The 23,631-nt window shown below is 52.0% G+C and overlaps 2 protein-coding genes across 5 annotated transcripts in view; both read left to right on the top strand.

The window, feature by feature from the left end:
• MBTPS1 (membrane bound transcription factor peptidase, site 1) overlaps window positions 1-12,841 on the top strand; it is a 44,808-nt gene extending 31,967 nt beyond the window's left edge. For all 3 annotated transcript variants that reach the window (XM_005218390.5, XM_005218389.5, NM_001025330.2), the window contains 9 exon segments: window positions 12-127; window positions 698-854; window positions 1,555-1,679; window positions 2,369-2,446; window positions 5,034-5,174; window positions 6,971-7,102; window positions 7,845-7,971; window positions 11,035-11,165; window positions 12,043-12,841. In XM_005218390.5, the coding sequence (XP_005218447.1) occupies window positions 12-127; window positions 698-854; window positions 1,555-1,679; window positions 2,369-2,446; window positions 5,034-5,174; window positions 6,971-7,102; window positions 7,845-7,971; window positions 11,035-11,165; window positions 12,043-12,239 (1,204 nt within the window). In that variant the 3' untranslated portion in view covers window positions 12,240-12,841.
• Window positions 12,842-12,918: 77 nt separating this feature from the next.
• Window positions 12,919-23,631, top strand: part of SLC38A8 (solute carrier family 38 member 8) — a 51,340-nt gene continuing 40,627 nt past the window's right edge. Inside the window, exons 1-2 of one of the 2 annotated variants that reach the window (XM_059876727.1) lie at window positions 12,919-19,980; window positions 20,321-20,511. In XM_059876727.1, the coding sequence (XP_059732710.1) occupies window positions 20,323-20,511 (189 nt within the window). In that variant the 5' untranslated portion in view covers window positions 12,919-19,980; window positions 20,321-20,322. Of the gene's footprint in view, window positions 19,981-20,320; window positions 20,512-23,631 lie in introns of those variants that run through there. The other variant, NM_001192494.1, reaches the window with a different exon arrangement.

Here is a 23,631-nt window from a genome sequence, read left to right as displayed (position 1 = left end):
CTCTGTTTCAGGAACGGTGACCACATCCACACCAACTTCAGGGACATGTACCAGCACCTGAGGAGCATGGGCTACTTCGTCGAAGTCCTTGGGTCCCCCTTCACGTGTTTTGATGCTAATCAGTACGGTGAGCGATGCGAGGTGCTGGCAGGCTGCCCTGCTTGGCTGGGGACGGGTGGAGGCAGGCTAGGGTCTGTGCTCCTGACATTCAGCTGAAATGTGAAACTCTCAGGATCACTGGGGACAAGGACATCGGTACAGTTTCGTTATATTAGCGTCAACATTATTGACTGGGTGGTTTTTGCAGAAAGTAACGCCTGTGGCCTGTGATTTGTTATGTAAGTAAAAATTGGAACATTTTGTTTGGTAATGTTCAGGTAACAAAATACGTATTAATACGTTTCTGGTCAATAAGTTGTTGATTTTTTTTTTTTTTTAATCAAAAGAAATTCTAGCACAGAATTTTGCTTCTTTTTGAGTAAGTGAAACATCCTCATGTAGGTCATCACCAGTGAAACAGGCCACAGCTGGCCAGTGTCCACGTGCTTTCGGACCCTGATCCTTTCTTTTACACCCCCTTCTGACATGGAATAGGGGTACAGGACAAAATATTAGAAGCCGGTAACTGGAGATATGAGGCGGGTGTAAACCACATGTCTGGAATGGTGAGCTGGCCGTTCTCGCCCCTGTCCCTCAGGAACGCTGCTCATGGTGGACAGTGAGGAGGAGTACTTCCCGGAGGAGGTGGCCAAGCTGCGGAGGGACGTGGACAACGGCCTCTCACTCATTGTCTTCAGTGACTGGTACAACACATCCGTGATGAGGAAAGTCAAGTTTTATGATGAAAACACGAGGTACTAACACTAACTGGTATTTGGATAAGAAATTTGACTTTATAGGAATTAAATCCCACCCAGCAGAGACCTAGAGTGATGACCTTTCTGGCCATCAGGCAGGTTCAGACACCTGGTTAGGGCAAGCTCTCCTTTGGCAGAGATGTTCTTGAAAGTCAGCTGCTCATTGAACCAAGTTCTAGTTGAAAGGGTTCATTGTTTTTGTTGATCTTAAGACATTGGAGCCTTAATTTTCTGTTTATTCTTTTCTGTTCTTCCATCTCTCGTTTACTGTATATGTTTAAATGCACCAAAAGAACGGTTATTTAAAGAAACCTTGCAGTAGATTGGTTATGGATGACAAATTTCCAGTGTATTATGAATGTCTCATCCTTATGATACATGGTTTTTCTTCAGAGTCTGTGACTTGAACTTCGTAAGTTTCCTTCTTCCTTCACTGACCCTCTCAAGGTCTAGGCTGTATATGCAGTGTGTTTATGTTGAATGTGGTGCATTTCATGAAATAAATTGAGCTTCGGTTTATTCTGTACACTGGTTGGAGCATTTACATTGTGCTGTTACTCAAACCCGGACAGTTAATTTTAGGTGAAGCCTAGTGTGGATGGAGTGGCCTCTGGTGGGAGAAATCGATTTTCTCACAAGATATGATGGGTTTATGGGATGCCTCAAGTGCCTCACGAAGGCCCTGTCCCTGTCATAGGCAGTGGTGGATGCCGGACACCGGAGGAGCCAACGTCCCAGCCCTGAACGAGCTGCTCTCAGTCTGGAACATGGCGTTCAGCGATGGCCTGTACGAGGGGGACTTTACCTTGGCGAACCATGACAGTAAGGTTTTGTGTTTGCTTTTTAGTAGGTCTCATCGTTCCCAGAGGTGGGCTAGCAGATGCCGTGCGACTTTGAAGTCTTGAGTTTCAGAGCGAGAGAAAATAACATGCTGTCACCTAAATATGCAAGACCTGTGGAGAGAGCTGTGCAGTGTCTGCACAGACACCTGCAGTTCTGGGTGCTCCCCTAGTCTTTGTCCAGATTTGTAAGATGCAATACCTCCTGTCAGCATTCCTAGTTTTGGTTCTTTGTGTTCTGTATATTCCCAAATAAGGAACACTGCCCAGGTCCCTCATGATTTATGAAATTCTATTTATGAAATAACGTTGCATACCTCACTTAACAAGTACCCCACTGTCCCCCTTCGTTCTGGTGACTAGTTTCTGAAACAGTGTCTTGAGCATTATTATCACTAACTGCTCTTTCTGACTTAGGTTGTCCCAAGTCTGACAGCTCCGATTTCTTTAATCTGCCCAGAAACCTTAGATTAATAGCATAATTTAGCTTGAATTTTGAGATTATTACTTGTAGTTTGTGTGATCAGGCAATAATAGTAGCTCCTCTCTTAAGATTAGGAATGGTTTTAGTAAATACATAATGTTTAAAGCGTGCATCCAGGTAAATAAGCTGCTGCTGCTGAATGCCTTCAGTGTTTCCAGGTTCTAACTGTTAACGGCTGTTTATTCTAGTGTATTACGCGTCGGGGTGCAGCATTGCTAAATTTCCAGAAGATGGCATCGTGATAACACAGACATTTAAGGACCAAGGTACAGAATATGCTATCCATATACTTTCTGGTTTCTCTTTTTCTTTCTTTTTAATTTTTAATCACAGTTTTATTACATGTAAATCACCTACCATATGGAGGAGGGCATGGCAACCCACTCTAGTTTTCTTGCCTGGAGAACACCATGGACAGAGGAGCCTGGCGGGTTACAGTCCATGGGGTCCCAAAGAGTTGGACACCACTAAAACGACTTAGCATGCATGCGGGCACCTGCCATAGCATTCGCTCTTTTAAAGTCCACAGTTCAGTCACTTTTTTCGTATATTCACAAGTTGTGCAGTCATCACCACCACCTAGTCCCAGAACATTTTCATCACCAGAAAAGAAATCCATTCTCCATTAGCAGTTTGGATTTTTAAAAAATTCATCACAGCGTGTGTATGGTACTTCAGGTAAGACGTCTGTGTGATGGTTCTGGAGGTACCTAGGAAGGTTCAACCATCTCTTGCTGATAATTAGAATATGTGGGTAGTGAGCACTGCAAAGTAAGTTGACTTCCATATAGGAGAAGAGGGTACTGGTAAGGGGTTTTTGTGTATTTTTTAAACTACCTTCAAAGTTGCTTGAAACTTTTGTTACTATTTATGAATTGTTCTACTCTGTGATTGCCAGATGACTAAAATTTTAGAGAAATGTTGACTGTCTTGAATGTCTTAACTATGTGAAGGTAAAGAATATTGTAATACAAAGTCATCTCCTAAAATTCTCTGAAGAATTAGAAGGGAGGAAAGGTCTTTGCTTTTAGTTGCTCTTTTGTAACCCTGGAAGATCAGCCATGCTGTGTCCCCAGCGTTGGTTCTGTGACCGTGCTTGGCTCACAGAGCGGACCGGGTGCAGGGGAGCCGGGGAGCCTGGGTGCCTCTGCCCTTCCTGCAGGCGCCACCCCCCCCATCCTGCCCAGGGTGGTCGTCCTGCAGCCCTGCGCTCCTGGGCCAGGGTTCGCACCGCGCATCTCTCCCCTACGAGGTTATTGCATGGCCGCGTGATGGACACTTGCAGACTGGGTCCATCTCCTCATGCAGGTTGATGTTTCTCTCGTGTTTCAGAATGGCAGGCCCCCTTCATTGTGATGTTTGTCATTTTCTGTAGTTGAAGTCAGGGACAGTTTCATTAATAGAGAATGACAAGTCCGGGTTTCTCACTCATGTGTTTGCACTTGCAAGGTGAAATTTACTTCTTTGTTGTCTGGAAGGGGCTCCTTCCATCCAGTCAAGGAAAAGTCAGTCAATGAGTAGTTCTGTGTTCATAAGATTATGTTTTAACTTTAAAGCACGTGTATGATCCTATCTTCCCAGTCCCCTGGCACAGGCTTAGTGATTCTTTCTGAGCTCCATTTTTCACCAGGCCGTGTCGCTTCTAGACACCACCTCCGCCCCTAGGTCCCAGGTGAAGGCCGTGGACTCCTTGTTAGCCTCTTGCCGTCTGGTAGCTCTTCATTTTGGGGGGAGAGGAAGTAGGTTAAGGGTGCATACTTTACTTTGGTGTTCTGCTAGTCTGAAAATAAAGATTAATTACTTTGGAATCCTTTTTAAAGGGCTTTTTATTTCCAAACAGGCTTTAAGTTGCTTGAATAATCTTGCGGGTACAAATAGGAATTTAAAAACCGTGTTATGCTGGATCAAAAAGGACCTTGTTATCAGAGACAAAACTGTCAAAGCCCGAGGCCAGGCTGCAGTGCTGTGTGCACTTTCCCTGCCTCGTATGTTTCACTGCCCTTCTCTCCCTCTGACAAAGAAAAGCCTGTTTTCCTTCCGCAGGGTTCCTGGGGCTTATACGCAGAGAATAGGAAGCTCTGCGTTCCTGTAGCCACATGTTTTAGAGTGACCGGCGTGGTAGACGCTGGATGCAGACTTGCGTCATCTCAGTGTGTGGCTGCGTTTGCTTCAGGGCCGAGACTGTGCTATGGGCTGCTGTCACTGGCAGCAGCTGCTGTGGTGTCTGTGCAGTGTCGTCTTGGTTCAGTTGATGTGAATTGTCGTCGGTTTGGGCAGAGGCGAGAGGCTCTGCTGTTGGAGCATTTGTACTGTTTGTGAGGCTCATGTAACAGATACCTTAAATCAGAAATACGTGGGCATGTGTTCTAAAGATGAGTGTCATTGTCGTAGCTTTTGTTACTAAACATGAAGCCTGGGCATCAGCGTGTATAGCTGTGTGCATAGGTACCTGTGTGTTGAGGGGCACTGCCGCTTGTGTGCGTGTAGTCTGAAGACATAGCCTTTCAGCATAAGAAGAAGGGACGAAAATTTGTGCTTGGGGGATGAAAAGAGAGAAGTGATGCCTTTAGGACTGTGAATACCATGTATCACCATTTCAAGTAAAAATGGAAAAGGAGGATTATGGGGATATACATATGCGAATTTCGCTACAACCCAAATTAGTGGCACTTTATACATTGTTTTCTTCTCCTAAAAGTGCACTGTTGTGACTGCATGTTAGATCTTGGTGTGATTTTTCTTTTTTTTTTTCTCTGTTTTGTCATGTGGACTAAATGTTAAGTTAAGGGGCAGCTGGGAAGTGCTTCATTTCCCCACGGAAGTTCTCACTCCTGTTTTGTTGTGTTGTTTCAGGACTGGAGGTCTTGAAGCAGGAAACGGTGGTGGTTGAAAACGTCCCCATTTTGGGGCTGTACCAGCTCCCAGCTGAGGGCGGCGGCCGTGTCGTGCTGTATGGAGACTCCAACTGCTTGGACGACAGTCACCGGCAGAAGGGTGAGCGGTGGTGCAGCTGAGCGGGTGGGCTCAGTGGCCATGACGTTCCCACTTTCTGCCCTGGTCCCCGAACAGGCCCCCAAGAGGTGCTGGTGAACAGGTAGAGGCTGCTTGGGATGTTTCGATAGGTATCTTGGGCCAGACGTGTTTAATAAGCAAAACAAAACTTCGTGGCCTTCCAGAGGCTGGCGGATGGCAGACCCACCATGTGTGGGTGGGAGGCCGTTTACCTGTCTTTGCCCTCTCCGACTCCCTCTCTGGCGTCTGTGTCCCTGGCACTACTCTGCAGGCCCACTCTCACATCTGACCACCCCTTTTCTGCGGGCCCGGCACTTGGCCCTCATGCCAGACCTGGGAGTTTTGGCTGTTGTGAGGGGTGTGTGGTATCATTGTTGGGCGTGAGGGGGTGGCAGAGAGGGGGCACCTAGTCCTTAGCACCCCTCTTTTCCAGCATCTCTTGATGAGTCCTTCACACTTGAAGGATGAGCTTGGACACAGACTTTTCTTTCTCTTGCTTTGTAAAGGAGGGGTGGATGGGTGCGAGTGTTCCATCTCTGCTGGGGGGAGACGACAAGACCGGAACCAGAACCTAGTCTTCGGGGGCAGGACGGCGGGGAGAGGCGTGTCCTCATGGGCAGGTGGTGACCAGGCTTCATGGGAAGGGGCAAGGTGGCTTGAGCGTAGCTGGCCTCCTGCCTGGGGTGCACCTCTCCCCCTGTCTCTCTCCCTGCGCCCTCTCTGTGATGTGAATGTTAAGTGGTTATGCGTTCCTAGCATTTCACGTAAAGCATTAGAATATTGTTCGTTTTTTTTTTTTTTTAATAAAAATCAAAAGTGAAGGTTAAAGTTACAGTTGAAAGAAGATGAATGTTTTGTTTCTGTAGAGACTGTTGTTGCAGACCTGAGGTCTTGGGAAGCGTCTTTATTGGCCTTGTCAGTGGTCGGGGGCCTGTCCTGTCCCACACTCCCTGTGGCCACCTGGAGGAGCTTTCGGGGCCGTGAGCACTTGACTCGGGCTCTGTTGGGGTACAGGCGCCTCCTGCCATCCCCTCTCCTTTCTGTGGGCCTCTTCTGTCCGTGCTGGTTCTGGGGGACGTGGCAGCCGTGGGGAGAAGCTGGTGGGGGCAGTGATCCAGGTTTAGCCAGTGCAGCTCCTCGGTCTCCTGAGAGGAAAGTCCATCCACTTGGCCCCACGAGGTGGTTGTTGAGCACAGCCTGGCATAGGCCTCGCGATGACGTCCCCAGGAGAACTGTCTTCCTACTCTGTGGCTGGGGCCACCGACTCAGGGCAGCCCAGACCACTAGACTGCACTTGCACTGACCTTGAGCCCACTTCTCCGGACGTACGTGGTGGTCCTGGCTCTGCCCTCGCCTGAGATCTAGGCTCTCCCCTCCTCCAGGACAGCCTGCGGGCGCTGACTGGGGTCAGCTCTACTCTCCCCTCTTCGGCAGGCCCCCCGTTCTCAAGCAGCTCTTCTTCCCGTGCTGCCGTGTGGTCCTGCTGTCCCTGTAGGGGCCACCCCCCATCCTCGTCATGAGGGGCCCAGAGCTGGGGGGTGCCTGGGCAGCTCGTGCAGCCCCGAGCCTGTGGGCCAGCCTGGCTGAGCCTGTGGCCTTGAAAGGAGGCCCTGTGGGCAGCCGATGACCGTGACGACATGAGTGTCTCACGCAGGGCCGTGCTGGGACCTGATCTTTTCCCGCCCCATTTCCCCCTTGTTCGGGGCTCACTTTAGTTTTCCTGTAGAGGCTGCTTTAAAATAGTCTACTTCCTAAGCAGTGTGTTGCTGACCCCGCAGACTGCTTCTGGCTCCTGGATGCACTCCTGCAGTTCACGTCGTATGGGGTGACGCCCCCCAGCCTCAGCCACTCGGGGGCTCGGCAGCGCCCCCCCAGTGGAGCAGGCTCGGCAGCCCCGGAGAGGATGGAAGGTGAGCGGCCTCAGGGGTCGGGGTTCCAGGGTGGAGGCTCTTGAAACGACGTGGCTTCGGGGCTCTGGGAAGGAGTGGTTAGCAGGTCTGCGTAGTCACTAGGTACCAGGCGCTGGGCCAGGGTGGCTTCACAGGGACTACTCTCTGAGTCCTCTTAGAACCTGGAAAGCAGATACTTCTTCCAAGTCCATGGAAGAGATGGGCCCAGGTCCCTCAGCGGTGGGCCACTCAGCGGAGCCCTGGTCTGCGAGCCCTCACAGCCTGAGGCCCGCCTCCCAGGCTGTCCATGGACGTGTGGTGTGAGCTGGTGTAGTTCTGACCTTTCTACTGGCTGCACTTAAGGAGTAAAAAGAAACGGGAAGTTCTTGTGATAAAATTGTACAGCCCCAGTCCCCAGAATATTATTATTTAAACGTGTGGCACCCAGCCTCTCAGTTGCTCAGTAGCCATGGGTGGGCAGTGGCTACGGGGCAGCACGGATCTGAGAAACAAAAGGAATTTGGAATTTTGAAAATGGAGATTTTCTTTTTGGTCTGAGCATTAAATATTTGAAGAGATGCTGTTTCCATGAAGTGCATCTACAGGTTAGACTCCTTGAGTGTAGGCACGTATGTGTGATTACGGGCATGTGGGGCCCGGCTGCTGCTGTGCATGCAGCGTGGCCACTTTAGAGGAGGTAACAACTAACGAAGTCTCTTTCCCCGCCTCCTAACAACGATGGCCTGTCTGTGGTGCTGCCCAGGGAACCACCTGCATCGGTACTCCAAGGTCCTGGAGGCCCGGCTCGGAGGCCCTGAGGCGCGCGCACTGCCGGCCTGTCCGCACCTGTCGTGGGCCAAGCCACAGCCTTTAAACGAGACGGCTCCCAGGTTGGTGTCTCCTGTGCTTTTCCACTTCTTCTGCTGGATTTATGATTCATTGCTTCTTTTTTAATAGGAGAGAATGGAATTTTACTGACATCATTATCGAATAATCAAATCTAGCTTGTCATTTGTGATGGTTTTTAAATTAGCGAGCCCCCGTATTGACCTTTAGAATCACGCACCCTGGTGGTATTATGCATAAAAAGAGCTCTGGTAATTAGCCTTCTGGTGAAGTTTGCTTGGTTTTTGCTTGAAAAGCTGTGATCTTGTCCCTGGAAGGGTCGCTCTGACTCCTTAAGCTGGAGATCTGGGAGTTGAGTTCGCCTGTGTGCGGTGTTGATTCTGGAATACAGATGGGGTCTTCCTGTGTCCCACCGGGGCGACCTGGAGTCACGTTTATGCCCTCACCCCGTGCTGGGTGTTGTCCCTGGTAAAGTGACCTCAGACTGTGACAGGCCTAGACACTGTGATCTGCCTGCTTCTCCATCTGGCTGTCAAGCTTGAGCTCTTCGTTTGTGTCAGTTCCTTTTAGAAGCCCAAATTGAGTGACCTGTGCTGTTTCTCTGTTCAGGCAGAAGAGCCAGCTCAGTCCACTGGTTCCTGCTTTCTCTAGATCATTCCTCTCCTGTTTCTCTCTTTGGCATTTCTGGCCCCAGCAGGAGATCCTGCTTTGGCGAGGAGGATTGCAGTCCTAGTACAGTGACGCAGGGCCCCATATTTTGGGCATGGGTGTGGGAGACCCCCCCGCCCCCCCACAGCTCCTCTTCCTCTGAGCAGTGCTGCCAGCCACTGTCTCCCTCACGGGCAGCACAACCCACACATGCGGCCATTTCCCCTCCAGGGGCTCCTGCCTTCTCTCCCCTACCAGCTGCCCACTTTGCTTGGGTCTCAGCATGTACAGTGTTGGGGGGCGGTGTGGCAGGACACGGGGACTGCCATCTACACGGTGAACCATGAGGAGGGAGATGCCTGCAGAAGGCCTAGAAGCTTCCTGTGCTTGACTGTCATCATGAACAGAAGCCCTGAGTGCACCTCTCACTGACCATGTCATCTTTAGAACAGGCTTGATAGGAAACGGCATTGGAGATTCATCACATTGTCTCCTCGTCAGCAGTTTCTTCCTGAAACTTTAATTACTGAGTACTTTTCCATTCCAATTAACACGCCATCATTTAAAATTTTCTGATAAGATTCCATTTTTATATCTCATTTATTTATAACCTATCATTATCCAAACATTCAAACCAGACTTTAATTCCAGCTGTTGTCAGCAGTTCACACTCAGTGGACAGTCGCTGTCGGCAAAGGTTCCTGAAACCCATTTCTCCATGGTACTGCTCTGGGCTCTGAGAACAGGTGACAGTGTCCTAGATCTGCGTGTCCATCAGACAGCCTGTCACGTACCAGCCTGGCCCATCAGGGTGCTGCTGCTGTGCAGCCCGTAGAGTTTGATTTTCACTGTTGCTCTCTGGAATTCCTTCTTCTTAAAACACCCACCAGGCCCCACCTTTATCTCACTTCTTGCTGGAAATTGTTCTCAGTCCTCAGCGACCTAGATCTGGGTCTAGATTCTGAATCTCTGAGGAGATGCAAAACAATGTCAGAGCGTCACAGTCAGCCCTGGAAAGGGCAGGGTCGTCAGCCTAGTGCCGAGTGCAGGTGTTCACTCCGTCCTTGAAACCGGGATGTAGTTCCTGGCGTTGTTCCCGGGCGTCCATACTACGAGTGGCTGTAGGTCAGACCTACGAGGAGCCCCACGCGAGGCTAACCTGTCCTCCCGTCGGGACATTGTGGAATTCTCAAATGATAGTGTGAAGCTCTGTCACCCCGACTGCTCAGCAAGAAAGGGTCACTGTGGGGTAATTAAATTCCAGAACAGGAGAGCGCTGTGAGCGTTAAAAGACAGCCCCATGTATATTCACCTGCAGAGTTATAAAGCTTAAACGCATCGATTCCGTAACTTAGCATTGTCAGTTTAATTTCCAGACTGATGAAACTGAAAAGCAAAGTGAAATCATATAAAATAGAGCAGGTTATAGTCCAAGCAGTTGCCCAGATGGACGTGCCCGATAGCAGCTTATCCGAAAGCCTCTTTACGGAGCTGGCATCTCCTGGCTGCCCACTGACCTGCCTCTTGACTGCTGCTAGAACTCGACTCTCTGCTCTCACTTGGCCAAAGTAAGAGATGGGCCAGCAGGGTCCACATGAATAAGAAGCAGAATGGGGAATTCATAATTGCAAGCATATTTTATTCTCTTCCCTTATTTTAGCCAGAACGGTCTTCAGATTTTCCGTCTGCACTCTTTGCTCTCATCTCTGTGTCTTCCCACGCTGCTCTTGGCCGTGTACCAGCCTCTCTTCCTCAGTTACATGTGCTTCCCATCTCAGAGTTAGTACTGAGAGTAATGATGCAGTCGAAACGAGTGCAGTGCATTTTGCAAAGCACATGTGTTCCCTTCATCATCCTGAGCCCTCAGGCAAGGCCCATGCTCACTCCTTTATTCCCGTGTTTCTGTCCACTGCTTGGTTACTTGGGTGTCTGCCTCGTTCTCCCTCCTGCGCGTAGTGTCCTTGAGGACCAAGGTGACAGCTGGCCCCCAGCACCAGGTCTGCCCCCTTTGCCACATCACAGTAGGTGCCCATGGCTCTGCTGTCCCATGGTGGAGACTGGTCCTTCCAGCCGGGCTGTGTCCACTGCCGCTGTCCACCAGCTCCTTCAGAGGTCACGTGTAGTTTCCTCATTTTCTGCTGGGTCGTGTTCCTGGTTGGAGCCAAGACAGTCTCGTGTTGGTGGTGTTATAGACCCTCTAGAAGCATCTCGTGCATAAGGTCTCAATCTGACGTCCTCGCCTGGGGGCCTGGAAGTGCCCCTCAGTTATCCGCAGTTGTGTTTAGATAGACATAGATGGGACATCAATTCACGTTTCTGTAAGTTGTGTTTAGATAGACATAGATGGGACATCAGTTCACGTTTCTGTTTAAATCACTTTGTTTCTTAGGAGTTGGCTCCGTTGCCTGGGGCCAGTACAGTTGCTTATGTTTATTTTGTTTGAATCTGTTTTCTTGAAGTAACCTTTGGAAACACCAGAAGTTGCTCTCCATTGACCTGGACAAAGTGGTACTGCCCAACTTCCGATCGAATCGCCCTCAAGTGAGGCCCTTGTCTCCTGGAGAGAGTGGAGCCTGGGACATTCCTGGAGGTCAGTTCTAGGTGCTTTATTGTGGGGCTGAGTCATCCTATGGTTTATTCAAAAGAGCCTCTCCCTTTTGCCCAGGAGGTGGGCCGGGCCGTTCCTGTCTTTGCCTTCCTGGGAGCAGCAGTGGTCCAGGCTTTCTTCCTGGTACAAATCACAAGGCCAGAGCAGACCTAAAGGATCAATCCATTGTGGCCTCTTAGAAAATCCTATCTGAATTTTCAAATCAGAATTTATTTTATGATATTCATCTGTCACAGCCTGGCCCTGAATCCTCAACCCAGACATCTCCACCGATTCTCTGCCCCAGCCCACCTGGGATGGGACTTCCCTAACCTGGGATGCCCAGTTAATTCTGGGGGTGTCCCTTCCCCCAAGTGACATCAGATGTCCTTCCCCCGCCCCCAACCCTGATATGGCTTTGGCCTGGCTAGAATGTCGGGGGCAGGTGGTCCTTTATCTGGGACGATGGGATCAAGTCATTCTGGCAGAGTGTGGGCCCCTCATCTGCTCTGGAAATCCCTGTGCTCTTACATGACTTTATAGCTCCCTGGGGGCATTTCTCCTGGGTCTAGGAACTGGCCAGAGAAACTCCAGGGATCAGGAAGGGGTACCCTGTCCCATGTGGTCCAGCCCTGTGTTCTGGAACCCAGAACACATGTTGTCCAGTTACAGAGCTGACGACAGCACGAACCCAAGGGTCCACCAGCAGCCACGCTCAGTTGCCCACCACAGGTCTCACCTGGGGGAGGCCTTCCCAGCGGTGAGGCCAGCCGTCCTCACCTCCCTGCTGGCTGGCACTTTTGTCTCCTCCTTTCTCTGGGTCACTATGAGCCCAGCTGGTTGCAGCTGTCAGACTGACCATCTTCCCACTGTCCTGCAGGGATCATGCCTGGCCGCTACAACCAGGAGGTGGGCCAGACCATTCCCGTTTTCGCCTTCCTGGGAGCCATGGTGGTCTTGGCCTTCTTCGTGGTGCAGATCAACAAGGCCAAGAGCAGGCCGAAGCGGAGAAAGCCCAGGGTGAAACGCCCACAGCTCGTGCAGCAAGTTCACCCGCCAAAGGCCCCCTCGGTGTGACGTCCCCCCGGCCGGCCGTGAGAGCCAGGGAGCGCCTTCGCGGGCAGCCATGGGGCGGGTGGAGCCGTGGGGTCTGAGGGGCCCCGGCTCGAAAGGGCTCAAGCCTTCAGCTGGGCGTCTGCAGTAGCTGAGAGCCTATGCTGCACGGGGCTGGGGCCACTGGAGGGCCCCGAAGGGCAGCCTGGAGTCAGACCTCGCCGGCTGCCCATGCACCAAAGACTAAGACGACGTCTAAAGGCTATTGGGGAGGAAGCAGCTCTGACCAAGCCAGACGTGCTCCATAAAGGCTATTTTCTATATTTATTGTTGGGGAAAAGTCACTTTAAAGACTTGTGCTGTTTGGAAGCAAAGCTATTTTTTTTGTCAATGGAATGCAGTTTTTTACTATTTCATCATGAGGACTAACACAGATGCTGCGATCTCCTTTTTGATGAAAGAACAGACTGAGATTTGAAAGAAACTTGCACAAATCTGTGAAACATAGCCCTTTGCTTTATTTTTATAAGTATCAACTGCCATCATGTTTTGTAATTTGGGTCTTGATTTCACCATTGTCGGTGAAGAAAATTTTCAATAAATATGCATTACCTGTATGAAGCTAAGGGGCTTCCTACGTGGCTCAGTGGTAAAGCATCTGCCTGCCAATGCAGGGGACATGGGTTCAATTCCTGGGTTGGGAAGATCCCATGGAGGGAGGGAATGGCAACCCACTCCAATCTTCTTGCCTGAGAAGTACCACACACAGAGGGGCCTGGTGGGCTGCAGTCTATGGGGTTGCAGAGACATGTTCAGACATGACTGAACATGCACACATGCATGCATGAGGCTAAGAAGCAATGTGTAAGTGGTCCCTTTCCTACCTGTCCCTTTCTCCTACTGACAGCCTGGAATGGGTTCTGAATCAGCCTACTGAATTCTTCTTGAGATCTAATTCACTACTACAAAATTCTCTTTACAAGTGTACAGTTCTGTGGGTTTTAGTATATTCACAAGTTTGTGCACCATCAGTGCTGTAATTCCAGAACACTTTCATCACCTCCAAAAGAAACCTCGTACACAGTAGCAAGTCAGCCTCTATCCCCTCCCCCACCGCCCCAGGCTGGCACTGATGTGCTGTCTCTGAATTCACCTGTTCTGAACATTGCATGTAAACAGCAGCATGTAATCCATGGCCTCTGGGGACTAGCTGCTTCCGCAGCGCGTGTTTTAGTGGTCTGTCCGTGTCATAGCTGTCTCAGTACTTCACTCCTTTCTGGACCTCATGTGGACAGGTCTTAGTTTGTTTATCCTCACTTGATGGACCTCTGAGCTGCTTCCACTTTTTATCCATTGTGAATAGTCTTGCTTTGAGCATGCGGGTACCATTTTTGGTGTGGACATAAGTTTTCATTTCTGTTGGGATGACACCTAAGAGTAAAATCCTGTAGCTTTATGCTTCATTTTTTGAGGAACCACCAAGCTCTCTTTCCAAAGCTTCACTGTTTTATCAGTAGTTCCTGCCAGCAGTGTGTGAGGGTCACAGCTTTACCTTCTCTCCAACACGTGCTATTACCCATCTTTTTGACAGTTGCACCCCAGGGGATGTGAACTGATGTCTCACTGTGGTTTGATTTGCATTTCCCTAAAGATGAGTGTTGAGCATTTTTTCATGTGTTCATTGGCCATTATTCTGTCTTTGGAGAAATGTCTGTTTCAGTGCTGTGTCCATTTTTTGAGTTGTCTTTATTGTTGACTTCTAAGAGTTCTTTATATATTTCAGATGAAAGTCCCTTATGAGATTTATGACTTGAAAATAGTTTCTCCATTCTGTCAATCATCTTTTTACTTTCCTAATGGTATCCTTTCGGGCCTGAGTTTTTCATTTTGATGAAGTTCATTTTATCTCTCAGGGTCGATTTCTAAGAAACCATTGCCTCATCCAGGGCAGCCTGTTAATTTTTAACCCCTGCCTGTATAGTCTGCTTTCTGTTCTTCAGCTGGCCCAGACATCAGCTTTTTGATGACAGGTGAGGACAGACTGACGGGAAAGGGCAGAGTCCGTGTGGAGTCAGGGCGCGTGTGAGGTCCCGGGAAGAGAGGGACCCCGGACGAGGGATGAGGGAGGAGCCACCAACGCCCAACTCTCCCTGCCACGTGTCACCCTCAGCAGGTCACAGCGGTAACCTGGCGGCTTTGAACCGTGTTCCATGGCTGCTGTTGCTTTGAGGACTTAGAGGCATTGCTGAGGGCCCTGCAGAGCTCTCCCATTCCCCCAGTTCCCGCCCCCGAGAATGTGGACGTTACAGGCGAAGGAGCCTGGAGAGAGGGCTTCAGCAGGGTGAGCGTGCACAGAGAGGGGGAGAGTCTCTGCAGGACCACTCGATGGCATCTGCTGTGCGCCTCCCTGTCCTAAGGGGAGACCTGTCGGGGGTTGTGGGATACAAGGCCCACCTGGGAGGAACGTGCCGGGGCCCTGGGTGTAGACTCAGACCGGCCACTTCCAGCCAGTGGGCCTTGTCTGCTGTCATCCAGCCCTGGGCCTTATGCAGAGGCAGTGCTCAGTTATGTTCTCTGGCTGACTGTGGGTCTCTTCCTAACACGTGTGCCTGAGGCCTACTCACTGCTTCGAAAAGTCCCGTGTTTGCCTGGAGTGGACTCTCATTGTTCTAGGGAATGGCTCCGTGTCTTAAAAACCAAAAGCAGGAGCGGCTGCCCCAGCACAACTATAGATAGGCCTGGGAGTCCTCGAGGGCCCTGGGGTCTCCCAGGGGCTGAGCATGGAGGTTGGCCCCAGGGCTGGTTAGGCATGCTCACCCAGGCAGGCAGTATCCTGACTGTGTGGAGAGGGGCCAGAAGTGGGGTGATCAGGGTTTCCTTAGCCCTGCTGCTTACTCTTCCCACCCTCAGCCCTCCCCTGTGTTGGCACACCGGTCTGGGGTCTTCCCTGCACACACCTAGCCTCTGGTGCCCGGGTACAAGGACCCTGAGGACCTCCCACCAGAACAAGGCTGTGCTCAGCGAGCCCCCCTGGGACAACGGTGCTGCCTCTGCTGAGCGCACTGCTGGCCTAGCCAGGCGGGTGTTTGGTGTGCATTAAGGGACTTGGGCAGGGTAGTCTCATTCATCCCGTGATACCCCAACCACCATTTCTAGGCTGAGGGGGGCCAGCCTTCCAACCCAGATCTGGCCTGGGCCTGAGCCCCCAGTGCCAGATCGCTTCTTATGGTGGGAAGGCTGTCTGCTTGCTGGTAATGCTGGGGGTGCTACTCAATGTTTACTGGCTCCAAGATGAAGTGAGTTAAGGACTGTCACATGTAGAGTAAGAAGAAGTTTCCAGAGAAAAAAACTCGATTTTTTTTTCCCCCGATGGGTGGTGCCATTAAGAGGATGTTACTATAATAGGATGTTGGTTTAATTTGCTGGTAACATGAGGGCAGTGCAGGCAGAGATCCCTGCGCCTTGCTCTAGACTTACTGAATCATATGCTCCTTGGGAAGAGCCTAGAAATCTGCTTTAAAGGCTCCCTAAGGTAAACAGGGACACAGACATGTGTCCATGTCCGACCACAGTGGTGTGATCACTCAGTAGGTGAATGACATCCTGGAATGTAAAGTCAAGTGGGCCTTAGAAAGCATCACTATGAACAAAACTAGTGAAGATGATGGAATTCCAGTTGAGCTATTTCAAATCCTAAAACATCATGCTGTTAAAGTGCCGTACCCAATATGCCAACAAATTTGGAAAACTCGGCAGTGGCCACAGGACTGGAAAAGGTCAGTTTTCATTCCAAGCCCAAAGAAAAGCAATGCTAAAGAATGTTCAAACTACCGCACAATTGCACTCATCTCACACACTAGCAAAGTAATGCTCAAAATTCTCCAAGCCAGGCTTCAGATGTTCAAGCTGGATTTAGAAAGGGTGGAGGAACTAGAGGTCAAATTACCAACATCCGCTGGATCATCAAAAAAATGAGAGTTACAGAAAACCATCTACTTCTGCTTTATTGACTATGCCAAAGCCTTTGACTGTGTGGATCACAACAAACTGGAAAATTCTTCAAGAGATGGGAATACCAGACCACCTGACCTGCCTCCTGAGAAATCTGTATGCAGGTCAAGAAGCAACAGTTAGAACTGGACATGGAACAACAGACTGGTTCCAAATTGGGCAAGGAGTATGTCAAGGCTGTATATTGTCACCCTGCTCATTTAACTTAAATGCAGAGTACATCATGCAAAATGCCAGGCTGGATGAAGCACAAGCTGGAATCAAGATTTCTGGGAGAAATATCAATAACCTAAGATACACAGATAACACCACCCTTACAGTAGAAAGCGAAAAAGAACTAAAGAGCCTCTTGATACATGTGAAAGAGGTGAGTGAAAAAATTGGCTTAAAACTCAACATTCAGAAAACTAAGATCATGGCATCTGGTCCCATCATTTCACGGCAAATAGATGCAGAAACAATGGAAACAGTAATAGACTTTATATTTTTGGGCTCCAAAATCACTGCAGATGGTGACTGGAGCCATGAAATTAAAAGACGCTTGCTCCTTGGAAGAAAAACTATGACCAATCTAGATAGCATATTAAAAAGCAGAGGCATTACTTTGCCAACAAAGGTCCATCTAGTCAAAGCTAATTTTTTCCAGCAGTCATGTATGGATATGACTATAAAGAAAGCTGAGCCCCGAAGAATTGATGCTGTGGTGTTGGAGAAGACTCTTGAGAGTCCCTTGGCCTGCAAGGAGATCAACCCAGTCAATCGTAAAAGAAGCCAGTCCTGAGTATCCATTGAAAGGATTGATGCTGAAACTGAAATGGCAATACTTTGGCCAACACCTGATGCGAAAAACTGACTCATTGGAAAAGACTCTGATGCTGGGAAAGACTGAAGGCAGGAGAAGGGGACGACAGAGGATGAGATGGTTGGGTGGCAACACCAACTCGATGGACATGAGTTTGAGTCAACTCTGGGAGTTGGTGATTGGCAGGGAGGCCTGGCATGCTGCAGTCAATGGGGTCGCAAAGAGTCAGACACGACTGAGCGACTGAACTGAACTGAGGGCTGGGCACCTGCCCACTGCCCTGTGACTCAGCCTCCGGTCTGGCTGCTGACACCTGGGGACTCTTCCTATGGATGTGGTGGGTGGAGGAAGGTCAGTATTAAGGCTGTTTGAAGATACTTTCTCACTTTCAAATGCCAAGGCACAGTTTTCCTTTAGCTAGAGTGGGACTCCAGATTGTAACTCAGGGGTCCATCCCTTTCATAGGGGGAGGGGAGAGCGAGGCCTACACTCTGGGCCGAGTGTCACCTGGAAGCCTCCCCCGTCTCTGACCTGCTACTGAGAAAAGGCCCAGAGCCGGGGGGGGTGGTGGACCACGGGCCTCCAGCCCTGAGAGGTGCCGACCCTCAGAACTCGTGGTGCTGGGTGTATCTGTTTCCCACTGCTGCTGTCACAAGTTACCAGGAAGCACGGACTTAACAAGGGCGCGTTTATTCCCTGCAGTCCTGGAGGTTGTAAGTCCAAATCAGCTTCATGGAGCTCAGATGCAGCTGGTTCCCTCGGAGGGCTCCAGGGCAGAATTGGCTCCCTGGCCTGTCCCAGCTTCTCGAGGCCCTGCATCCCCTGAGCGGCCACCCCCTCCTCACTCCCAGTGTGCAGCAATCCACCCTCTGCTTCTGTCAGCCTTGTCTCTCTGCCCTCTGACCTCTCCTGTGTCCCTGTTCGCAGGATAGGTGCGGCTGTTCCCACCACTCTGCAGGTGACCTCTGTGAGGCGTGGATCACAGCCCCAGGCCCTCAGGTTCCTGAGACCTGCCCGTCTGTCTTCCAGAACCTTCTGAAGGGTATGAGCACAAAAGTTCGTGGAAATGAGCTGAAGGCACTTTCTCCCTGAAGTTCGCAACCTCCCAGGTGACCAGTACCTGTGGAGATGGGAAGGAGGGACCTGGGCACGTCCCTGGCCAGGTGCTCCCCTGGGGGGCGATGTGGGGCCATGTGCAGGGTGCTGGGCTGAGCCCCATGTGCCGCTAGAGCTGCCCACCCACACAGACAGGCCCAGGGGCGCCTCTCCTCCCCGGGAAAGGTCACGAAACCCTGGGATTCGGCAGAGGGCATATCAAAGCCCTTCAGAATTAAGAGGCTTTCCCCATTGAGTGGAATTTCACAACCCAGTGACCAATTTCTAAGTCATGCACGTTAATGGGCAGCTAATGAGGGACCCAGGCAGGACAGGGAAGTGCCCCTGAGCCCAGAGCCCAGATTAAGGAGTACAAAGCCAGGCTGCTGTGAAGGCCCTTGATCTTCACTGCCTGGGGTTGTGGTGGGGGAGCGCTGAGCCATGTGATTTCCAGAGGGACTGGGCACCCCAGCCTCTCCCCCTCCCCGCACCGTGGCCTGCCACCCACTCTCCCATTCATTCTTGCCATTACTCATCCAGCCCCATTTGGGCACCTTTGGAATCCGGACAGGGACGAGGGGGTGGCAATGTGACACTGTTGGCTTTGAGGGGACACTCGGGCTGATTCCCAGGTCTGGCACCAGTCAGTGGTCACGTTTCAAGCCACTTGCCCCACCTCGGGGGAGCCCTGCTCCCTACAGACCATGGTGATAGCCCTTGGGGTTGGGCGAGAGGACTCCGGGAGCCGTCCAGCATGCCCTGCAAGGCCCGGGTCCCGGTGAGACTGCTCACATGGGGGCCGCCGCTTTACGGCCCAAATGCCGGCTGGCTCTGGCTCCTGTGCCCTGGCACCTGCAGACTCACCCGCCACTCAGCAGACCAAGTGATGCCGCTGCAGCAAGGGGGCACCGTGGTAGGCTCGAGCCCATGTGAGACACGCCTTTGGTGCTGGTTTCCACAGACACTTGGACTGAGGGAGGCGCTGAAGACGTTTAACTTAAAGCAGCAGTTCCCAGGAAGGGCCTCTGGACCCCTGAGTCAGCAATGCCATGGAAGGAGCCCATGGTCTGTGATTTAACACACTCTTGGGATTTGAGTCTGAGTGCCAGGTACAGACAAGTTCACCTCTGAATTCAAGACCTGACCTTCATGGGCCTGTGTTTTCCAGATTGGAACCGTTTCCAGTATTCTGCTTGTATCTAAGCTGACTGTATCAGGTTGGAGAGGTGGCCTCTACTCAAAATGTGGTCCAGGGACCCCCAGCATGCAGCTCCCTAAAGCAGTGTGAGCAGTGTGGGATCTCGGCTCCACCCAGAATGGGCGGGTCAGCGCTGGCCTCTTAACCCACCTCCAGGTGATTCGAGGGCTCATTAGTCTGGGGAGCCACCCAGTGAAGCTCCTGGGCCTTTGCCTACATGAATCTCCAGCCCCCTGCGAGAGGGCAGACAGACCCCTTTCTGTAGCTGGGCAGCCAGGCACGGCTCCCCTAGCAGGTAACAGAAGGGGGCCTGGAGAGGTGTCCTGGGAGGAGGCGTTCGGCCCCGGCCCAGGTCGCTGGGTGAGATCAACCAGCTCCCTGACCCAGGGCTCAGGGAAAGCCCCGCCCCGGCGCGTCTTAAGCCTCCCCTCCTCCCTGGCTCAGACCAGCAGCCTCGGAATCTGCTAGATCTTGGGAGGAATGGCCTGACCTCTTGGTCCTATCCTCCTAGGTTTGGGGTTGTGACCCCCACCGGTGCTCTCTAGGGCCGCCCACGATTCCTGACTCATTTGCCCACCCCTCCGGGTCCTCTGGCGTGAGCCTGAATCCCATCCCCAATGGCCCAGGACTGCTGGTCTCCGTGAAGACTGGACTTGATGGTAAGGACTGGGTACTGGAAGCAGAGGGATGGGTGATAGAGGGAGAAGAAGTTTGGGGGTTGGAAGAGAAAGGGGAGGGGGCAGCTCTGGTGGCCTTGAGTTGAGTGGGAGGGCAGGAGTGCCGATGAACAGGGGTAAAAGTTGGGAAACATTTGTTGAGGGGAAGGCATGAGGACCAGGTGTTACAGGGCAGGTGGGTGTGTAAGGCTCTGGAAAGGGGATCAGAGGCTCGGAAAGCATACAAGGCCGGGTGGTTGTGACAGATGCCCTAGCTCAGTGGAGGAAAGACCCCTCCCAGCTGGAGGTCCCGAGACAACCCTCCTCCCCACTCTGCTTCCAGCCATGGAGGGGCAGACCCCAGGAGGCGGAGGCCTTTCAGAAAAGCCGGTCCCCACAGCCTCTGGCCCTGGCCTGTCCTCGCTGGGTGCCGTCTTCATCCTTCTGAAGTCCGCGCTGGGCGCTGGCCTGCTCAACTTTCCATGGGCCTTCCACAAGGCGGGGGGAGTGGCCCCCGCTTTCCTCGTGGAGCTGGTAAGCCATCGGGGGCGGTTTCATGGGGCGGGGTAGGGGAGGGTGGTCTCTGGGAGCACGTAGGAGCTGAATTTTATTTTTCCAGGCGGAGCCCTAGGCATTGCTTCTGCAGAGCTGCTTGTTTTCAAAATTACTCCTATGTTTTGGTTTTTTGTCCCTCTCAGCTCATGGGGGAGAAAGGAAAATCCCGGTGTAAACCTGCAGACCAGGGCCGTGAGCATCCTCGGAGCTGAGGGCCACGCAGCCAGGTGGGGGTTGGGGGGAGGAGTGGGGGAGGGCAGGTGGAGCTGTGCTCCCCGCACCTGCAGCCTATGAACCCGGCCTATGAGCTGAGCCACTGCCTGCCTTCTCTTGGCAGCTGGTCTCTGCTCCACAACTAAAGCCCAAATCCTTGGGCAGAGCAGGACTGACTTGCCGTAAGCCCCCAGCCTGCGCAGTGTCAGGGGTGTTTGGCCAGTGCTGTGTGTGGAGCCCAAACTCCCTCCCTTTCCAGAAAGTTCCAGGGACTGTCCTCAGCGGAGACGAGCTGCTGGTTAGCACAGCTTCATTTTATTAGCTGATAGGAATCAGGCATTTCCTGGTGAGCTCTTTGTCGGGCATCGTGTCAAAGGCTTTTCCCTGGCAGCCGCTGATAAGGGTTCCGTTGGGCCTTTCTGATCCTTCTGGAAGCTGCCAAATACCATCCTGTGTGGTGTCCAGTAGCCTGTGCCGGCCCCGCGCTGGCCCAGCGCCCGTTCGGAGCGTGCAGGCTCTGTCTTCCTGAAGCTTGCTCTAACGGGGAGCTGGGATAAGATTCAGGAAGTCGAATGAGGGGGTGGGCAGTGGCGCTGGGGAGGGGGGTGTGACCTGTTTGGGGGTGGTGGAAGCTGAGAAGCCCCCTCCGAGGCAGCACTGAGTGGGTGCATGCGACGGGCAGCAAGGCTGTGTGTGCTGTCCCCTGGACAGGGAGCCCGACCTCCAGCCACAGAGGGTCAGCGACGGAGCCGGTGGGGCCGGCGTGGTGGTCCGTGTCAGGCACAGACCGGCCAGTCAGGGGGCAGCGGCCCACTCGCTCCCCAGGCTCTTTGCGGGGTCTCCCAGCGCCTCCAGGGCTGCAGATGCTGACTCTGTGCGGGTGGGTCTCCCTGGTGGCACGGACGCTGCTGGGGTGGCTTGCCGTTGGCCCGGGATGGTCTAAAGCTCTGGCCCTGAGCAGGCAGACTCGAGGAAAGGGGACCCCAAATAGGAATCAATGGAAACTCCCCACAAGGGAGAAAGGCTGGCGAGCAGCTCACCCTTCTCCCACCCCGTTTCCTGTCTCTCCCTCTTCACCAGAGAGTTCTGCCCCAACTTGGGTTGGCGGAATGTTTAAACATCCCTGCCACTGGGAGGCTAGTGGTGTGAGATTTTAGGTCTCTCATGGCTTCATTAGCATTGGAGGATTGATGAAATTAATGAGCCTGGATCTTCCTCGACTGCAAAGAGAGAGGCAGCCTGGCCAGGGGCTTTTGCCAACTGGCTGCTCAGAGGCTCAGGGACCCTGTCGAGGGTCACCCAGTCCTGTGTGGTCAGCTCACTGCGTTAGCAGAGACTCACCTTCACTGGCCGAGGCTCAGTCTGACCCCCTTTGCTTCCTTTTGTCCAAAATATTTAGCAGTGCCTGCTATGTACTGGGTGCTCTCCTGGGGGGCTGGACGTAAGCAAAAAGACACGACCCCAGTCTCCATGGAGCTTAGAGTCTGGTGATGATCTCCACCCTGTATGCACCCCCTGGACCCAAGGACTGAGCAGCGTAAACCACCAAAGTGTGTGCCGTCACAGTCCTGGAGGCCTCAAGTCCGAATCCCAGTGTAGCAGAGTCATGTTCTCTTAAAGACTCTAGCAAAAGGTCCTTCCTACCTCTCCAGCTCCTGGGGGCTCCAGCTGTTCCTTTGCTGTGGCCATGTCATCACTTGGCCACTCCTCTGCGTCTTCCCCCTTTTCTGTCTCTTATAAGGACATGTGTCATTGGCTTTGAGGCCCACTTGGATCATCCAGAGCAACCTCATCTCAAGGTCCTTAATTTTAACCTGTGAAGACCCCTTTTCATATTCATTATCTGCGCCTGCAAAGATGGTTGCCCCTAAGTCCCTTTCACAGGTTCTGGAGATTAGACTTTTGAGAGGATTCAACCCACCATAAGAATTGTGCCCATAAAAGGCATGGTTCTGCTAGAGCATGAAACAGAGAAGGTTGAACCCAATTCAGGGGTGAAGTGTGGGGAGGCTTCCTGGAGGAGGTGACTTTGGCAGGGGCGGGGTTTGGAAGTAGGGATGCCCATCCCAGGTGAGAGGCAGTGGTGGAGGCAGGAGGGCGTTCCAGGCAGAGGAGCTATCTTGGACAGAAGTCCAGGGGCTGGAGGGAGCATGCATGTTCTTCCTGGCTCTGAACTTCTGAGTTTCTCTGACTTGGTCCAGTTAGATGTTGCCCTCAGGCTGCTGGAGTAGGAACAAGCCTGCAGTCAGGGCACGAACTGGGTCTGAAGGGGCCAGCTTAGCTCTCCCCAGGCTTCTAGATTGAACACCTTGCCGCTTCTGCATTCTTCTCCTTCATACAACTGTGGGAGGGGGTCTGAGTGTGGAGACCAGGTCCAGCTTAGGCACAGGTAACGGTCCAGCCTGGAGAGACTCAAAAACATTTAACTCCATGGACAAGCGGGACTCGAGTGCATCACTGGGGGTGGGTGTTGAGTGACACAGATGATTTGGAAAACAGTGTATAAGAAATTGCCAGAGTTGAACACATGTCTACCCTGACACCCACAGATTCCATTCCTAGGTGTGTGTCCAGGAGAAGGAAACGTGGGTCCTGGGCATGACTCATTCTAGAATGCTCAGCTCTTCATTCACAGCAGCCAAAACGAAGGACAGCCCAGATGTCTGGCAGAAGGGACTGGAGCAGTCAAGTGATGCTATCCACCCTGTGAAATAGCACTGAAGAAAGATAGAAATAAGCTACTGACCCATCCCACAGGGCTGGCCCTCACAAGTGTTGCTGCTCAGTGGAAGAAGCCAGATAGGAAAATATATAAAAGCAAAGTACTATTAGAGCGTTTTTTTCTGGATCTAGGGTGGGACCAGGAGGGAACTCAGGGATGTGATG

Source organism: Bos taurus, chromosome 18, assembly GCF_002263795.3.
Source record: "Bos taurus isolate L1 Dominette 01449 registration number 42190680 breed Hereford chromosome 18, ARS-UCD2.0, whole genome shotgun sequence".
In the NCBI taxonomy this organism is placed as follows: domain Eukaryota; kingdom Metazoa; phylum Chordata; class Mammalia; order Artiodactyla; family Bovidae; genus Bos; species Bos taurus.
Note: the sequence above shows the minus strand (reverse complement) of the source record. Positions and strands in the feature narration are given on the sequence as shown.